The 20,438-nt window shown below is 37.7% G+C and overlaps 1 protein-coding gene across 16 annotated transcripts in view; it reads right to left on the bottom strand.

Annotated features, from left to right (window-relative positions):
* Positions 1 to 20,438, bottom strand: part of camk2g1 (calcium/calmodulin-dependent protein kinase (CaM kinase) II gamma 1) — a 78,604-nt gene that overhangs the window by 5,139 nt on the left and 53,027 nt on the right. For 2 of the 16 annotated variants that reach the window (XM_058793815.1, XM_058793820.1), the window contains exons 8-18: positions 19,544 to 19,627; positions 16,461 to 16,555; positions 13,041 to 13,163; positions 11,564 to 11,647; positions 11,403 to 11,445; positions 10,885 to 10,947; positions 6,046 to 6,086; positions 5,507 to 5,593; positions 4,234 to 4,278; positions 3,407 to 3,461; positions 1,961 to 2,065 (exon numbers count right to left, since the gene is read on the bottom strand). In XM_058793815.1, the coding sequence (XP_058649798.1) occupies positions 1,961 to 2,065; positions 3,407 to 3,461; positions 4,234 to 4,278; positions 5,507 to 5,593; positions 6,046 to 6,086; positions 10,885 to 10,947; positions 11,403 to 11,445; positions 11,564 to 11,647; positions 13,041 to 13,163; positions 16,461 to 16,555; positions 19,544 to 19,627 (825 nt within the window). The remainder of the gene's footprint in view (positions 1 to 1,960; positions 2,066 to 3,406; positions 3,462 to 4,233; positions 4,279 to 5,506; positions 5,594 to 6,045; positions 6,087 to 10,884; positions 10,948 to 11,402; positions 11,446 to 11,563; positions 11,648 to 13,040; positions 13,164 to 16,460; positions 16,556 to 19,543; positions 19,628 to 20,438) is intronic. The other 14 variants (XM_058793816.1, XM_058793822.1, XM_058793817.1 and 11 more) reach the window with 12 other exon arrangements.

Here is a 20,438-nt window from a genome sequence, read left to right as displayed (position 1 = left end):
ATGCATGCAGAAAGACAGAGGAACGCATGAACACACTGAGTATGAAGAACAACATCAGAGCCCAAAATGAAAGCAGTCATCATTTACTCAACCTCAAGTTCCAAACTCGCACAACTTTTTCCTCCCACAAAAGACAAAAGGAGAATATTTATGCAGCTCTTTTTCATACCATGAAATTACATGATGGATGTTGAGCTCCAAAATGTATCATAGAAGTGGTTTATGTGACTTGTATAGTATATTCTTATTCAGCTTTTTAAATTCTTTTTGTAGCCTCACAATCACTTTTTTTTATGAAAATGAGCAGCGTGAACATTTGGCTAAATTTCTCCTTGAGTATTCATATGGGTTTGGAACAACATGAGAATGAGTAAATGATAGAATTTACATTTTTGGGTAAACGATTCAACAATATGGTCTTTTTGTTGTACTTCATAAACAGTGTTACCATGTACTGTACATGAAATGAAATTAAAAAGAATGGAAAAGATAAAGAAAATATTAAAAAGGAAATCTGATGTTCAAAACAAGTCAAAATGCTGAAAGACAATGAATTTATCAAAATGTATGAAGTAAGGAATAGGAGGAAGGTTGGAGGAAATTGTGAAAGACAGATGCTGACAGATGTTAAATGAAGAGAGAGCAGGTGTGGATGAGGTCCTATATGAGGTGTTGCAGCTGCAGCGTTTTCTGGCTTGGACACAGAATCAAGTCCATTTTTTTTCTTATACCATCGCTATGTTATTTTATCCATTATTCATGAGTATGATCAGCCCATTAACAAAAGCCTCATTTGTGTCAGTTCCAACTGCAGGTCAAAAATAAGTCTTAATTTAAAATAAGTGTGCTTTTCAGCAATTTTATGAACATCCCATTTGCTGACATTAATTTGTATTATGCATATGCTGTATTTGTGTTATATCTAACAATATGTTCTCTACATTTTATTTAGGTTTTTAAAATCACCAAAACCATTATTTCAAGAGTACCATTAAAATGGGGGGTTTCATTTTTAATGGTTTTAATAAGTCTCTATTGCAAAGTTTCTATTTTCAATGTTTTAAAAATGTAATTTATTCTTGTAGTGGCAATTACTGATCATTACTCCAGTCTTCAGTGTCACATGATCCTTCGTAAATCTAATATCCTTCAAATATGCTGATTGGATGCTCAACAAAGATTTCTTCATGCTGCAACTTAACATTTTTGTGGTAATATTTTCTCAGGATTTATGGATGAATATAAAGCATTTAATTGAAATCGAAATCGTTTGTGACAATGTACAAGCCTTCACTGTCACATTTGATCAATGTAATGCTCCTTGCTGATTAAGTATTAATATCTTTCAAACTGACCCCAAACTTTTGAATGGTAGTGAATGTAAATGGTTTTGGTCATATTAAAAGCCCAGTTAAAGAAATATAATCCAATTAATTCAAATTATAACAGGACAAATAAAAGAATAGATACTCAGAAGGAGACACATCACAGACTATATAGAGTTTTGTTAACCAGCAAGAAATGAAATCACAAGTATGTAGCTTTGATGTGGGATATTTTAAAATGTGTGCATGTGCAAAAAAGCATATTAATTACGACTTCTGAAAGGGGAAGGTTTGAGACTTCAGTCACAAGTTGGAAAGGAGAATGTAGGAAAAATCAGGAGCAGAACATCTAAAAGTTCAATCTAGTTACTAAAGGGCCATTTTACAACAAAATCGGCCTGGAAATATTAAAGTTGAACAGCATGCATCAGGGGGTGAATAAGAAAGAAATGTGAGAAGAAAAGGGGATCAACAACTATGACATACAGTACTGTTCTACACGGAAAGCAAGTGACCCTTATGATAGTACGCTAAAGGGCAGAAAGGCTGGAGTTGTGGGGGACAAAAAGGTCTCGACTTGAAGGTTTGAGGAGGGATTGAAGGTGCCCAGGTGGTACGAGAGGATCTTGACTTACTGGCAGGAGAGCCCTGTGGCGAAGCCACCAGAGCGGGCAGCTCTTCCCCGGCACTGCACTGACTCATCACGGCACTGTCACTGCTCGTTCCCTGCGCACTCTCGGCTGGCACAGCCCCAAAACCACACGCCACCAGGAGGAAAAACACACACATCTCTCATGTCCTTCACCAGCCCAAACACACTAACAAACACCACACCAATGCTGGCACTTCATCATGACTAAATAGCTTAACGGACACGAAGACGCTGGATGGGATGCGTTTAGATGAGCTGTTCTCAATAAAAGAAGCACTGTGTTTATGGGAGCAGGACTACAGGTGATGATCCTGGATTTTCAAGTGGAGTTATGAGAGATGGTGTGACGCAGGTCTGTATCTATGGGTGTGGTGAAGCTGAGTCGTGTTTGTTGTGCTTGGACAACAGCGCGCTCAGAGATTGTTTCTCCAGGCTCCGCGCCAATTTCCTGTCCTCATCACCTAGCCTCAGACGTGACGGAGCTAATGATAAGGCTCTTTAAGCCGCTATTGTCCGTCCAGGCCCGGAGTGAATAAGGAGAGGAAATGAATTTCGAGCCTGGCCCTTTTCGTGACAGAAAACTGTATCGGCGAGAGTCCCTCGGGAAAAACACGCCGGTTCACAACATGCTAATGAATTTACAAGACACGGCACATCAACAAACATCTACATAAGTGGGGTGAAAAACACAGGACACACACACAAACACGCACAAAATCTACAAGGAAACCGACTGAGACACTGACGGCTTTAAGACAGATGTGTGCATATATATTTATGTATATATCAACTTGGCTCATTTGTGTGACAATGACAAACTGTGCGAGTGATCTGACATAGAGATGCTATTCGGATGGGACTAGTTTCCCCTGAGGACATCAGGTAAGATTTTATACTGAATTTATTTCAGTTTGAATTGATCATGTCTATGTTCGTCTATCTTGAAATTCAAAGAAATCTAATCCCATCCAAACAAAAAAAGTTTTTGTTGAGAGTTTGCCCTCATTTACTTTGTTGAATACTGTAATCTCTAAATCTCTCTCTTGTGCACCTTCACTATCTCTAAGCTAGCAATTTAGCTAAAAACAAAGGGTTGTGCCATCATGCATGTAAAACGTGTAAATCACAATCCATCTAACCCCGTCTCAATGCCCTCTACCGTAATTCCCCTCCTGTCCGTTCCGGCAGCGTGCGTTCATGGCCCTGTCTTCAAATCACAAAGCCTCAGGTGTCACTGCAGCCTCAAGTTTTTATATTTCAAACAGATACTGACTGACGTGACATGTATTTTGTTTAATCAAAGGCTTTTTAGTGCGTTTCTGGTACTGTGATCGGACAGGAGAGGGATTACTCTTCTGACACGAGCACTGGGAGCTGCAACGCCACAGTGCTGGAGGCATGCAGAGAAGAGGAGAGAAGATCTGTGTACCTTTCCTACCTTTCATATCCTCTTCCTCATTGGTGTTACAGCTCTCTGTGGAGCCCTGGGGAGAGAAATAGAGACAGACAAAGAACATACCAGACAAACGAAACATGAGATGTGAAAGAAAATTAATATCACCAACATTAGGTTCTCTCTACAATACTTCCAGAATTAGGACCCACAAGATTCAACATGTTTTTGATTCCAAGCATGATTTTTGATTAAGTTAAACATTAACTTATAATAATAATTTACATTAATATATTGAGTTATAATAATAATACTAACAACAACAACAACTTGTTTTTCATTCAAAGAGAACAATTACAAAATAATTCTTGATACATCTTAATTTTTAATATCTTTTAACAATGAAGGCTCACAAATCTTTTGCAAGTTTTAGAATTATTATTATTAGCAGGATTATTATTGTGAACTAAAACCAAAACTGTTATTTGAAATAAGTGTACTGAAACTGAAATAAACGGAAAACTGAAATCAGATCAAATTTATAAAAAAAAAATTGCTAAACGTGAAATTAAAAATGACAAAAACAACAATTACTCTAACAAAATTTTAAATTAACTATAAAAAAATAAACTAATTCAAAATATGAACAAAAACTGTAATAGTATATTAATAATACTAAAATAATACTGATTATTAGGCCCAAAAACCTTTTGCGATTTAATAAAAATAAAAAATAAATTTTAAAATCCAATAAGGACCATTTTACTTGATCAGTCAAGATTCATTTAAAAAAAAAACAGTGCAAAAGTGCAATTTGTGAATCGATTCTCCATCCCTATTCCAAATGCTCTTGAAAAATGTACCTTGGGTCCATCGACAGGGTTGTGCACAACTGTAGTTTGTGGCTCCTGTAAAATTTAATAAGATTTCACATCATCATTAAAGTAGTAAGACTCATCCACAACAATCTGGTTAAACGCAACACCCTGCATGTGACTGTCTTGGCTGATGTGACACAAATTGAGGATTCTGAGATCAAATAAAGAAACAATGATCTAAACAGACAATTACTTTATGAGGAAATGAACACAAGGTGTGGTTCACAAAGAGCTTGAAGAACATTCACAGCTCACTACAGAAAACCGACCACACGTGTACACTTACAAAAATAATAAATGGCATGCGTCACAATGATTTAAAGATGCAGTTTCTCAAATTCAACTGAAATTCTGCTGAAACCACAGGAATGGAGAATCATAAAAGTAAAAGATCATTTTCTGGATTATATGCACTAATGTTTTTCCCCAGATTATGTTATTCTCACAAATGTTGTGACCCAATTGAACCCTCAAAAAAGTGAACATTACACACATTTTTCCAAATGCCACTTCTGTTGCCTTGTATGTGTCTGATAGCCCAGTGGTTGCTAGCTGTCCATCAGCACTAAGGAGGCATTTTGAGGCCTCAGGAGGGGTCGAGGGTTAACTTGTGCTCTTAATGGATTGTTTTGGAGGTCCCAAGATGCTCTTTGCTCAGCTATTTGGGCAGTCAAGCAAACAAGGCCCATGTGAAGTGTCAATCCACTTTCCTTTTTTTTTTTTTTTTTAAACCTCCAGGGGACACTGTTAGTTTCCAACACGGCCAAACGGCTGACAGCTTTCTGTGTGGGATACTGCATCTTTACTGTGACTGGTTTATGCACTCCGACACACATTACCTTGTTATTTGCCGTATAAATCCATATATTTATTCTATTCTGTATGGTGACTTGGCTCAAATTCGTGTCTTACTGGTTTTTAAGCACCATGTATGTACAGTTAACTGTTAAATGTCACAGACAAGAAGAGTGAGGAAGGACATAAACCAGCAGCCTACAGGCAAGAACAAATCACTCCTAATGACATATTTATAAAACACCACAATGTGTACCAGACGTGCTCCGAGAGGACACGAGCACTCCAAAAAAACACATAGTGTACAGCACACTACAGGTCTGAGCTATTTTTAGTACATGCAAAACGGTTTCAAAAACATCTGACATGCGCCAAACACTATTGCAAACACTTGATCATGTACTATGGGATACGTTCAGATGAGTAGATGGGTTACAAAAAGAGTTAAATGTAGATGAGATACCATCGGTGTAGAAGAGGTCGTGTTGCTTTCTTTCATGGCGTTCACTACAGCGCTCACTACACTGTTTTTAGTGTTGTTTGTCTGGGGCTGAAATAGAGAGGACAGATACAACTTCCTTTTCAGAGAGATGACATGACTAGGGACATGATCGGAGCTGATCCTCCTATGCCAGTCATGGTTGTTAGAAATCACACAACAGATGAATAGCACAAGCCAGAAAGATGACTCTACAAAGTTATCCATCATTCAGAGAGAAAGCGACGAGTACTTATGGACATTTCATGGAATATTGTGTCACAATTATTATAAAGACAGTCTGATAACTAGATCTGCTCAGGGAACAAATGGGTTGTTCTGTAGCAAATCACAAAGTACTGCCTTAATGTTGCAATATGGTTTTATTAAAAAGTGGTGTTTAGTTTAAAACCCATTAATGGAAAGCTCTGGTAGAGATGGGAACCTCAAAAGGCTGCTGAAAAAATTAAAACATCTCAATTTCCAGGAGAAAGTTGGTATGTAAGGAACATCTGTGGGCTTACCTTGACTCCATCTGCCTTTTTGTTGAGTAAACTCTTGCATGCTGTAGGGAACAGAGAAGGACTAAATTACTAAATACAGCATGAGTGACGAAACGGACAGAATGCACACATCTGCACAAATTTCAAATAAATCCCCAAATAAAACAATTAACTAAATGCTAGCTTGCATTCCGTCATTCATTAGCATACAGGGTTTGGGAGGTAATGCTGACTATCATCATTTTTCATCACAAGACATTTCTCACAGATCTATATATATCAGTTTAATCCAAAGACATATAAAGCTTTGTGAGATGAAGGTAATAGTATCTTATAAATAAATAATTTAATTAAAAAAAATAGGAAATTTACTTTAAAGGGGTCATATCTTGAATCAAATTTTCCTTGATCTTTAAAAGAGATCACTGAAATACTGTACTGTATAAAAATGTTTTGTAATTTCAAACTCAAGAAACAAACAAGTAGAAACAAGAAGAGTTTCAAAAGTGTCAAAAGTGATGAAAGTCACAAAAGTGACCTTTAAAAGCGATTTCTATTTCAAGTGAATGCAGTTCTTTTGAACTTTCTATTCAAAGAAAAAAATGGTTTCTACAAAAACATTAAGCAGCGCAACGGTTTTCAACATTGATAATAATGAGAAATGTTTCTCCTTTTCAGCAAATCAGCCTATTAGGATGATTTCTGAAGGATCATGCAGACTGGAGTAATGGCTGCTGGAAATTACATTTACTTTTAAAACTTTAATAATATTTCACAAAATTTATATTTTTACTATAAATTTTATCAAATAAATACAGCCTTGGTGAGAATTTATTTATTTATTTTTTTTAAATTCCCACTTTTTAACAGTAGTGTATTTATAAATGCATATAAAATCAATAAATATTCACATTTGAGGGGTGTTTCTTAAAGCAATAGCAGTACAAAAAAAACAAAACAAAAACTATTCCTGCTTAATTGTAATGTTCGGAGCAATTGTGGGAAATTATGAAGTTATAGATATTACCTAAGTTATGACAGTTTTGGTGGTAAAAAGGGAAAAAAACGTTACTAATATTTTACTAACATAAGATAACTCCAGTGCGGAAAAAGATAAAAAAAAATATATGATATAACCCCTTTAAAATTAACCAATTTCACAAACTTGGAATAAACTGCCCATTTTATTCCATTTTTCACCAATCAGAGAGCAGATAAAGAGAATAAATTTACTCTCCATTTGCGGCTGCAGGCGTAATGAGGGAAAATCATGCCTAATGTATGCAATTGATTTTTCCTTTAACTGCAACTGTTATTTCCCAGAGGGCATGTTGGAGAGGTCTTGAGTCAGTGTAAGGGAAATGGCCCCCAATACACTTCAGAATCCCTTGTGTAAGGCCTGTAAAACCTCAATAACAGAAAAAAACTAAAAACTCTGTGTTTCACATTCGATATTCCTGTTTAGCGCCTTACCTTCCATAAACAAACGGGAAGAAAAGACGGCAAGGTTAAGAAGAAAACAAAAACCATTTAGTAGCAGAGAGGACAAGCTGGACGATAGCAGGCATTGTTTGCATTGCAGGCCTGCTTTCATGCTTCACTAATCATGAGGTGAGAAGTGCTGGTGGTGGATGCAATTCACCTTACGGTCAGCCATGCAGTGCCAAGGGGATTAAACCATGAGTCCCATAATGCAATGCACTGATGAAGAAGTCATAAAGCTAGACCTCAACTTATTACCATTCCACTGTCTCTCACATATCTAACTATGTCTCATAGGTTTCACAGACTGTGACTGGGAAAGCTGAGCCAGCAGTCTTCCGTTATACAGCGCAATAATCAGATGGATTTGGGACCCCAGGACACTGCAGTCATACCACTATTGATGCTGAGTGGAAATAAACTACAGAGGGAGGAAGAAATCATTTTCAAACAAAGTGCAAAACAGTGCAGTAGCCTTCATTGATTTAAAGATTACACAATTATATTTTGAAAAAACGTTCAAAAAGATCATGTGGCATCCTATTGCACTTTAAATAACAGGGGTGAACAGATAAATCAAATTTCAACGCAATGATTACAGAATTGAATAACTGCATAATGCGTTAAGTGCACAACTCTTGAGCTATTTTCCATTATAAATATCCACTAAATCCAAATTCAGCAATATAAACACTTTATCGTGTTTTTTTTTTCTTCAAATAATCATACCAAAATAATTCAATCTTGATTTTCAAATTTCAAATGTCATGATGTACTGAATGAATAAGTAAAGAATAATAACTGAATCAAAGTCGGATCAAATATTCACACCCCTATTAAATAATGCTTCAGAAGATCAAAAGGTCTTTGAGACAGCATATTGAACTAGTAAAATCCATTACGACAGCCATTAAAAGATTCAATACACCTTTAAATCAGATGTGTGCAAGCAACAAATTATATATTCGAGATTTACAGGCAACACAGCCGACATAACAACATGCCTTATCTTCATAACCTATTGGACAGTAAATCTTATCTTGGTCATACAATGAAAAGCTCTTAAACAAAGAATAAAGAAACACTGATGAAATGTCATTACTGGTTATTGGTTAACATCTTACATCAACTGGATGACTGGCTTAAACAATAGCAGAATATAAAGAGTTATAAACACTTACAGTACTAGTTGAAGCCAAGAACTGATGGAGAGCATTGATTGGATGGCTCAAAAGAACATTAAAGGAATATTCCAGGTTAAATACAACTTTAAACTCTATGACTTGTCCTTCAGTTAGTAAAAAAGAATAAAAATGTTTACAGTAATGCCCTTCCAATGGGATTTTCAGTGGTAATTGAAGCCACATATGCAGTCCATTGAACTAAAATCAAACAATATTTAAATTTTTAGTTCAATTTTGCATAAGAACATCAAAACTTTCAGCAATTTTGTTCAAACAATGAGTCAAGAGTGCATTTTCCCAGCAGCATCCAGGTTGCATACTCCTTTAACAGGAATGCTAACGGACAGGTATGTTAGTGCTCCTGTACCATGTATAGTATAAATACTGCAGAAATAGTAAGAGAAGACTCTAACCTGGCTCTAACCCTAACAACCACAACAACTGAAACACTACATTTTTACAGGTTCAATAATACAGTGAAGAGCTCTTGTTTGGTTTCCATAATCCTGGAGGATCTGAACAGATGCTGCAATTTTTCTTAATTGTTCTCCTTTGACCATTACGTACATATGAAGTATTCTCACAACGCTGACAGCTGCTCAAACACAGCTTGTTGAAAATGGCAGTTGGCTGGCATTTACTGAAACTGACAGACAGATGTCTCACACTTTGGTAAGAGCGAGACAATTCAATTTGATCAGACAACACAACTGGAACCAGAGATCTCCTCTCCGCTTTCTCCTGACTCAGAGACACTGTCAACAGTGTTGTCCGTCTGCCCTCCAGCGGGCCTCCTTCCCCGCAGACCACCTGGCACTCAGCGGACCCTTGCGCCGGCTACATGGGGTCTGACGACTGGCAGCAAGCCAACCCCGCTCCTGCCCGTCCGTGTGGTTAAGCCCCTGCGCTCTTGGCGAGGGGAGAAGGAAGAGTTGAAAGGAGAGTGGTAGGGCAATGGTGGCTTGGCTAGGCTGCAAGGGTCTGCTTTAGTTGACGACACAGGACACCGATCTAAAAACCTCCATCCCCTCCAAACCTCTTTATTCTGTCTGAGGTGGAGAGCACCGAGGTGGGCTGAGCACAGACACGTGACCGGGGTCCTATATCTGCAGCTAAAGCAGACTTCACTTAAATGCTATTTAACCCAATAGCACAAAACACCAGTAAGCTGATCAGCAGGGAAGGAGGGAGCCAAAAAGGGCTGAAGCAATTTAACCGAGAGGACAGAGCGAGAGAGAGAGAGAGAGAAAAAAAAAAAGAGAAAGTCTAATCAAAGAAGGAGCAGCAACATTTGCATTTTTTACTCCATGCAGACGATAATGCATGCCGGCCGATGGTGGGTCTCATGGTTGCGATCGTTAACATGAATGCAGTGCTGCGCTATTGATTGGATTGTTTTACCGAGAGTCGTTGTGTGTAAATTGAACTGGGGACAGTTGCGAGATGAAACGAGACATTGTTTGTTCACGCATATAAAAAGAGCCGATCTATGCTGATGGATAAATGAATAGAACAGAAGCTATAATACTTCAAATGTCGCTATAAGTGTCAGTTACAGCAAATGGTGATTTGGCCACCAAATTAAGCAGTTAATTTTAATTTTGAATTAAATTAAATATTTCACAAGTATAATTTTAATTGGATTACATCCATTATTCTAATAATATGCGAGTTGTGTGAGTTGAGAGGCATTATTTAAAACACGTAATATAATATAATATAATATATGAAAATACAACATTTTTGACAATGACCCATAACTGTCCTGTAGCATGTATTCGACAGAACCTGTTCTAATACTTTCTTACAACTACAGGGTTATAAGATTGCTAGATGATTGTTAAAGTTACATGGTCATGTAAAAGCAAAGCAATATAAAAACATGGCTGGAAAAAAATGACATGCTATCCCATAAACTCTTACACATCGCTCAAATGCATGACGTGTATGTGAGAAATGGAAATTCAGCAGGCCACTATACTTTTAAAAGTGAGAACTTCTCCAAGACTATATAGCAGACGTTGTTCATGAGAGTGAAGACCAAATAATTTATGCAAGTGATGGCAAGAGGCAGGCTTCTCATTGGCTGCATGCTGATTGGGTAGAGCAGAGGGAAGGCGGGGGTTTGGAGGCATTGTGGAGGGGGCTCGCTGGTCCCCCTGGTGGCGAGGTGAGGAGATGCACTCTCACATACCTTCCTGTGCAAGCGCGGCAGTGCTTGTGGTGGGAGCAGCAGGGCTGGTATGCTGCCGGCCCACTATTGGACAGAGAGGCGTTGAGTTGGGAGAAGCTATGGAACTGTTTTCAAACCCTCTACTGAACAAATTACCTTTGTTTATTATAAGGAATTAAGGTCTAGAATAAAAATGACAAGCTTAAGCTTTCAAACCTGCTGTATCACCTGCACAAACCGTAAACATCTTCCATTCAGGAAGTAAACTGATATTAAACTGAAGAGAAAGTTACTGATATTCCTTTACTGCCTTAACAGCTCAAAGAAATCGAGATTTGAAGCAGAAAAATCCAAAACTTTATACTCCTGTACTCCAAAGCTCTAGATCCCAAGAGAATTCTTCCTCCATTTAATTACTGAGCCAGTCGTTCGACATCTTTTTTTATAGTGAAAACTGGAGCAAGACTTCAAGAGGTGGGCAAAGTTCATCCATGACTTTGCACTTTCCTACCTGATCCCAGGAGAATGAGGGAACTCACCTGAGAAGTTTCTAGAAACCAGCATAGTAGTGAGAATGGCTCCCTGAACAAAGACGGAGAAAAATGGAGTGTTTAGTCCATGGCAACAGGAATTTCAGCACTAATTACCCAAGGGAAGAAGATTGGAGTTAGTCTAAAGGCCCTTCAAACCCATGCTGTACCTTGAGTTTTCTGCGAGCGTTGAACTTGCGCAAGCATTCCACGGTCTCTTGGCGATGCATCATGGATGCCACTGTGGACCGTTGCTGAAATGAGCAAATGCAAGACAGAGAAAAACATTGCACATCAGCATTATCAAAGTATTTCAACCAATTTAAGGGATAGTTCATCCAAAAATGAACATTCTTTCATTATTTATCCACCCTCAACTGGTCCCATATGACTTTCATTCTTGTATGGAACACTAAATAACACTTTATAAACTTTATAATATACTTGTAATCATTAAATGAATTTTGAGTTTGCCGTTTTTAAGAAGGATGCAATAATACCATAAAAGTAGTCTATACGACTTATTCCAAGTTTTCTGAAGTCATACAATAGTCGTATGTAAGCTGAAAGAGGTATTTACGTTATTCATTCATAATCTATCCATCGAGTTCTCAAGAACAAGATAAAGTCAGATTCATGAACAAATCATTCAACCAGTACATTCAAAAGATTTGATTCGAAAGTATGATTTATTCACAAATCAGACATTGCTAATTCTCTAAGACTCAGAAAACAGAACATAAGTTGTATGGACCATATGTATGGTGTTTTTTTATGGCTGCACGATAATAGTTAAACTGATCAGGTTACACTTTATTTCGATAGTCCACTTTAGACATTCTACTAACTATAAGTAACTTTGTAACTTCATGTCAACTAATTCTCATTAATTTGCAACTACATGTCTACTAACTCTCAGTAGGGTAGGTTTAGAGTTAGTAGAATAAGTTGACATATACTTTCAAAGTTTCCCAAACTCAGTATGTTGTGGGCCCATCAAAATAAAGTGTTAGAAGATATTAAGCAGACAGTCTACTAATACTCTAATGACTGCTAGTTGACGTAGTAGCAAAGTTACTTACTGTTAGTAGAATGTCTAAAGTGGACTATCGAAATAAAGTGTTACCACTGATAATCATGATTACTTTGATCAGACAACTGTTTTTATTTGAGAAATATTGTTTTACATTTCACCCTGATTGGGGGATTTAAACTCTTGAAATCTGGCAACCCCTTGCTTTTAGAATAAATAACTATTGGGCAAATATCGCAGATGATTATGCTTAATCAAGAAAAGCAGAAATGATCATGCATAAACTGTGATTAATCGTGCAGCCCTAGTGCTTCTGCACTATTTTTGAAGCTTGAAAGCTCCAGTCCTGATTGCATTGCAGTAAGGAGCAACCAGCACTTTACTCAAAAGTTCTCCAAAGTCATACAGGTTTGAAACAAGATCTATAAGTAAATAACAACAATTTTCACTATTTGCACTATTCCTTAGCTATTACCTATTCTGAGAGCACAAAATATGTGAATGTGAAAGCTGCATTTCATATTAAACTCTAAAAGAGCTCAGATTCCCCTAGTAGATTTTTCTTGCTTTGAGCTTGTGGAAAATGTAGAGATAACTCGGCAGAGATAACTCACGCAGACCCATGGGTGCTTGAGGGCCTGCTCTGCGGTGATTCTCTTAGCTGGGTTGATGGTCAGCATTTGGTTGATGAGGTTCTTGGCCTCAGGGGTGACCGTGTCCCACTCTGGAGAAGGAAACTGTGGGGGCAAGAATCATGAGCGAGCGTTAGACATGCAAATCTAAATGCAAGAGGAAGCCTAGAGAGCTTTTCACACCACAAGATGTACTGACACACATACAGAGCGGTCTGCACCGGGGCCTAATGAAATTAAACGGATCAAGGCAGCATACAGGATCCAATGAGTCACGGCAGTCAGTCCTCCTATTGTCGGCCTATTCGGCACGGCTGGTGTTTGAAACATGTTGCTTGCGCATTTCACACCTCATGGCTTCATTGCAGCCCATAACTAGAGAAAATTGCAGTTGTAATTAGCCAATAAAAAGTTGTGTCTGTATCCGTGTTGAATGTGTGTCACACCTCCTCTTTCGTACCAGGAGATCTTAATGTGGCCGTTACAAATCCTTTGTCTGTTCCAAGTAAACCTTGGGCAGGTTCCAGGAAGTATAATTTGTTTTGCGCATCAAGCTGTGTTGCATCAGCTAAAACGAGCGTGTGGATTGCGTGTGTACACCGCAGGTGCTCGTAAGTCCTTACACACACTGATTCAGCTGCGCTTTTGGCTCAGGGCACTGTTAATACATGTCATGGGTGGGGCGTTTTTGCACCGCTGTGCGCTGCTTCAGCAAAGACGGCCACTCAGGATTGCGGATGGCGCATGCAAACGTGACCACATGGCCAGAAGGCACAGTGACAGACGCTGGTAACGGATGATGAAGCACAACTCTACACCTCACTGATTGTAGTCACATGACGGAAGGTTACTAGAGTACAAAACAAATAAGTGAGTTCATTGCGAGGTTTCCCAAGTTGATTCTTACAGTATATTGTGCGTCAATAGCAATGTGTCAGCCTGTCGAGATTTGGAGTAACATTTATGCTACGGTAGATATATTGCCACTGCCGTGGGGCAAAAAATAAAGCATAAAGTCAACAAGAAGGAATCATCCAATTAGAAATTAGTAATCAAGTAACTAATACTTAGTAATTAGTACACACACAATATATTAGGTATACACAGACTTTTATTTTGGAAGTGACTATTTGCGATTAATCAATTTTACAGCCCTAAAGGTCCTTGCACACTGAGTCCGAAATTTTTGTATGCGTTTTTTCGGGGGGTTTTTCATATTCGTCATCCTTTCCTATCAAAATGCTTGTTACGGATGCGAAAATCGCAGAAAATCGAACCTAATCCGAATTTTTTTTTTTTTTTTTGTGACGGACAAAAGTTTTGGAGGCAGTGTGTAAACATGATTGACACAACGTGAGGTTGCATTTATTTTTTAACGTGCGAAAAATTCAGATGAAAAATTCTAACTCCGTATGCAATGACCTTCAGTGACAGTTAAAACATTTATAAATGTTACAAAAGACTTTATTTCAAATAAATGTTGTTCTTTTGAACTTTCTATTAAATCAAAGAAATTTGAAAAGATGTGTTACAGTTTCTACAAAATATTAAGCAAAACAACTGTTTATAACATTGATAATATTATAAATGTTTCTTGAGCACCAAATCGGCATATTAGAATGATTTCTGAGGAATCATTTGACATTGACAACTGAAACATAATGGCTACAAAAAATTCAGCTTTGCCATCACAGGAATAAATTACCATTTTAAATGCATTAAAATGGAAAGCAGCTATTTTAAATTGTAATAATATTTCATAATATTACTGTTTTTACTGTATTTTTGATCAGCTATGGTGAGCATTAGAGACTTTTGAATGGTAGTGTATTTAACGTTTTTGCACTACGTATTCATCATGATTCATCATATGATTTATTTTTTCTTTAATTTCCAAATACAAAGAGAAAATAATCAAATGAAATGAAAAAGCCCATTATTCTTGATCTTAACTCTTTACCGGCACATTACATTTAATATACTGTCTAAACCAGGGATCTTCAACAGTTCCTTGTTCAGTTAACAGTTTCCTTCCCAAATTAAAGCATATTAAGTATAATAAAAAATATAATGTCCAACTATATGACTCTGAGCAATGCCTTTGCATCATAAAAAAGTATGACACATTAATATGGAACTCTACACATGTTTCGAGTGGTCCCTGTTACGACACTCCATCCACCGAAGAGTCCTTGACCTATAAACCATTTTGTGGTTGAATTTTCAGCAAAAATAACTACACTGTGATAAAGGATTTGTCGTATTGTCCATCTCTGAGGTGAACTGACCTGGCCTGCCCAACCCCGTGACCACCAAAACCATCTAACAGTGTAACATGCACGCACTCCATTTTCACAATAAGGTTACATCATCTCCTCCCTTTTATTTGTCACATAAATTTTAATGGAACGAGCGTGTCTCTGGGGCAGTCACTCACTCCATGTCCTGCCACATATGTTTGAGGGTGTGAGACTGTGATGCAAGAGATGGACAATTCAAAAATACGCACATGAGTAGGCAAGTAAACAAGCACATACACTCTGGGACAAGAGGCAGTTGTTTCTAAGCAAAGCTCATCTCTCTGCAATGCGTCAGGGAGGGCCTGACATAATCAATAACAGTACCAGTAGCTCTAAATCGCACCCAATCAGAAATTAAACAGGCAGTTGGATCACAGTGTGTGTTGCAGAGACCTTGCAACATCTGTTATAATCGAATCATGCAGCAACAATTGAGCAATAAGCTGGAATTTATTCGATTTCATTTTATTAAATGAAATAAATAGGGAAATATGATCATTCACTGAAGTTTGACTGAACAAAATAAAATAATAATTTACAAAATCATAACATTCCAGCTCATTGATTTATTGCTCCAACATTTGATTACATTATTTATTTATTTGCATCTTCCAACCCTCTTGCCCTATTATTGCCATCAGTTTAAACATTTTTTAAACAGCTCTGGCTTGAATTTTATTCCAAGAGATTTCACAAATATTCATAGGAAATGTTAATGGTATCCTGCTGGGAAATTCCAGTGATTTTCTGACAGGATGTTGAGGCCTTGTGATGTGCGGTCTAAAATTAAACAAGCCTCACTAGACTCATTTATGAAACGGCTTGATGAGTTCACATGGACTGGACTAATTAGAAACACCCAAAAATATGATTTTAAAGTAAAACGCTGCTTCAAACGTCTATGCAAATTCAACAGAAATGTGGCCAGAAGAAATGTAGAGAGCAAAGAATTTTTACACTCCTAGTGAATGCCTCAGTTGAAAGACTTGATGGTGCATTCAAAGACCAATCAGATAAAGGGGGTTTTAGAGTAGCTGGACTGAACTCCCGCAGACAGAGACAGTTAGAGAGAGTGGCTCCATCGGAGAACAGCTGTACTTACATCATAAGCTCCAGCTTTGATCTGCTGGTATAACTTGTGCTGATCTTCATCCCAAAATGGAGGATAGCCCACTAATAGAATGTACAAGATCACACCTGTGAAGGAAAGAAGAGAAAAGCATTCTGATTGGCTGACAAAAAGAATATCAGATTCCTACTGACTGACAGAAATTCAGTGTTTATTAATTTTTTCGCATGTACAAAGTTCCATGTTGATAGCATTACAATAAAATATCACTTTGAGTTGTGTGTAAGCATGTGACTGTATCAAATTTTCATGTTGCGATTAATTGCTAATGCTTTTATCACGGTATAAGGTATTATCACGATACTGAAATTTAGTTGCAAAAAAATGTTGTCAACGTATAACAGATTTAATAACTTTTTTCTTATAACAAAAAGAACTGAACATTTAAATACAATAAATCAATCTTTACACAAAAAATTACGTAAAACATTTCACACAGATTAAAGTGCAAAAGAATTATAAAGACCAATAGGTAACACTTTACAGTGCAATTTCATAAGTTAACCTTAGTTAATCCATTAACATTAAAGGAGTCATATGATGCGATTTCAAGTTTTCCTTTCTCTTTGGAGTGTTACAAGCTGTTTGTGCATAGATAAGATCCCTAAAGTTGCAAAGACTAAAGTCTCAAACCCAAAGAGATATTCTATATAAAAGTTAAGACTCTGCCACGCCCCCCTAAAACGGCTCATTCAAACACGCCCCCACATGTCTACGTCACGGTTTGGGAAGATTTGCATAACACCGCCCAAACGTACACGCAATGAAAGAAGGCGTAACTTTTATTCACGCTGTAGTGGTGTTGTTGCCGTTGCCGACGCCATGTCATGGAGACGTTGTGTGTTTCGTTGTGAAAGTGAAAGTACTTTGCTTGGCCTTCCAAATGAAGTACACAACTACAAATCAGTGGTTAAGTTATACACACAGTCACACCCTTGGTAAATAGGATCAAAGGTGGCTGTGAAAACGTATCAGCATTGTTAATCCTTTTGATCTTTTATTAAAAATTCACAAAAATCTAACCTTTCATTGGATAACAAGAATTTAAAATGGGGGGAAATATCATTATGAAATAAATGTTTTTCACTAATACACATTGGCCACAATTAACACTTTTTGAAACCTCCATTTTCCAGTTTAACAGCTCTAAATTTTCTCCTATGATGCCTGATGAGGTTAGAGAACACCTGACAAGAGATCAGAGACCATTCCTTCATCCAGAATCACTCCAGACCCTTTAGATTCCCAGCTCCATGTTGGTTTGTGTTTGGATTATTGTATGGTTGGAAGATCCAAACATGGCCCATTATAAGATTTCTAACAGAGTCAGTCACTTATAGATTTTTTTCTCTGTTAGTATTTGATAGAATCCATGATGCCATGTGTCTAATCAAGATGTCCAGGATCTCCAGCAGAAATATAGGCCCACATCATCAAAAATACAGCAGTATATTTCATTGTACACATGGGGTACTTTTTATCCCTGTGTTCACCAAACCCATCTTGAGTGTTTGCTGTTTAAAAAGCTCATTTTTTTGTTTAATCTGACCATAGAAGCCAGTCCCATTTGAAGTTCCAGTCGTGTCTGATAACTGAATATGCTGGAGTTTGTTTTTGGATGAGCGAGGAGAATTTTTCTTGAAACCCTCCCAAACAACATGTGGTGATGTAGGTGCTGTTTGACAATTTTTTTTTTTAAAGGTTTTCTGACCCCAAGACTCAACTATTTTCTGCCATTCTCCAGCTGTGGTCCTTGGAGAGTCTTTAGCCACTCAAACTCTCCTTCTCACCGTGCATTAGGATGATATAGACACGTGCTCTTCCAGGCAGTTTCGTAACATTTTATGTTGATTGGAAAGTCTTAATTATTGACCTGATGGTGGAAATGGGAATTTTCTAGCTCTTTTCTTAAAGCCACTTCACTAATTTGTGAAGCTCAATTATCTTTCGCTGCACATCAGAAATATATTCTTTGTTTTTTTCTCATTGTGATGGATGATTAAGGGAATTTGGGCTTTGTTTTATATTTCTGTGAAACAGGAAGCCATGGCTGGATAATTTCATGTTCATAATTGTGTCCGTGTATTTGAGAAAAACATTTATTTCATAATGATTTCTCCCCCCATTTTAATTTCTTATTATCCAATGAAAGGTTATATTTTAAATAAAAGATCAAAAGGATTAACAATGCAGATAAATTTTCACAGCCTTCTTTGATCATATTTACCAAGGGTGCTGATATTTTTGGCCATGACTGTATTTACAACACAAATATTCGAGTGTGTGCAGCGCATTTTACGGAGGACTATTTCCTGGCTGCATTTCTGCTGTTCAGCGCCATCTGCTGTCAGAGAGTGAATGTGGGCTTTCTCCTTCACGCATTCCGCCATGCGCTTCTCCCGTGCTTGTTTACATCAGAGTGCGCATGCGTCTTTTGACACAGCATACAGCGGTGTTGTGCATTAAGATTTTCCCAGTTGATGGGAAAATTATTCTGAAAATGCATTCAAAAATTTGAATAATTTGTAAATAATTATTCATGGTATTTTGAAGTGCCCACGATATTGTGCATATTCATTATCGTGATATATCCCATTACAGAATACGACACTAGTCTAGTTGTGTGTGTATAATTAAAATAAAGTATGCTTCATAAAGAAGCACATATTTAAGTCCAAATGGTAATTTGTTTTGTAATAATGTTTTACATAAAACCCCAACCCCGTTAACTAGTACCTAATCATCATCTTGTTACTTCATGTGAAACTTGCAGCCTTAACTTGACTGACGTCCTTGTTTCAAGCATTGGTTAAGCGCTTCACTCAATATTTGCTTCAAAAAGCATGTATTCCAAAAGACTGTGTTGACAAACAGGTCTACCGTACATTTACACCCTATATTCTGCTGAGTTCAGCAGCAAAAACAGGCTTGGTGCCGAAACTCTACTCAGCACTGCACTGCGAACTTGAGCAGTATGAATACTGCAACCTGTTAATACGGCAAGCAGAATGAATATGCAAGAGGTCTAATGATTAAAGACCCTGTTGAAAACTCACCACAAGCCCAGATGTCCACAGGTTTGCCGTAGGGATCCTTCCTCAACACTTCTGGAGACAGGTAGCCAGGTGTGCCAGCAAAACCTGTGACAAAAACAGGTTGAAGTGACCAGTCTGCACTCTGAGAATAAGATTAAGTGGATTCAAACCGCAGGCGCCTGTAGGCAAAGTAGCTCAGCCAATTAATATTCACTGAAATGCTAATAATTCCAAGCAGGTGTGTGTGGATAGTTTGATAGATGGATTTTTCCATACGCCAGAACCATTTGGAGCCAAAATGGTGACGTGCCAAGATGGCTGCCTCCCTCCAGCACTGGCAAGACTGAAGTGGCCAGGAAATAGGTGGATTTTAAACAGCTGTGGTGACATAATTCTGTGCTGTCCAATCATATAGCCTGTATACCACAATTATTTCTACCCACAAGGCTTTGCTCTTCACAAAGCTCAGCATAATTCAGTCAAAACAAGATGATTACCTATTTAAAACTAAAGAAAGCTGTACTGATACTTGATTAGCACTAAAGCAACAGCTATCTCATGGCAGCAGAAATAAGCAGCCGCCAGTAGGGGGCCACAAGGCCCGAGAGAACCCTGCCTGACGGTTTTAGCCAGTAGAGACAGCTCAGGAGGAGCATTTTCATCGCTAAAGGGTCTTTCACACACCGACAGGAATGATTGTGAAAGCTAAACATGAAATAGCCTAAGATTGGAATTTGGCACAGCCTGAAAATAAGCCTTTACGGCCATCCCAATCCATTTCAGACCAGAGGTAATGGAGCGGGAAATGCAGCAACATCCTTTTAAGATAAACTAAAGGAACATTACACGAGGGAATCAGCACAGTTGTGAGGGGGAAAATCCTCACTAATATAGGAAATCCTGACAAATCTAAAGC

This window comes from Onychostoma macrolepis, chromosome 12 (genome assembly GCF_012432095.1).
Source record: "Onychostoma macrolepis isolate SWU-2019 chromosome 12, ASM1243209v1, whole genome shotgun sequence".
Taxonomy (NCBI): domain Eukaryota; kingdom Metazoa; phylum Chordata; class Actinopteri; order Cypriniformes; family Cyprinidae; genus Onychostoma; species Onychostoma macrolepis.
The sequence above is the reverse complement of the archived record's forward strand: the minus strand, read 5'-3'. Positions and strand labels throughout refer to the sequence as shown.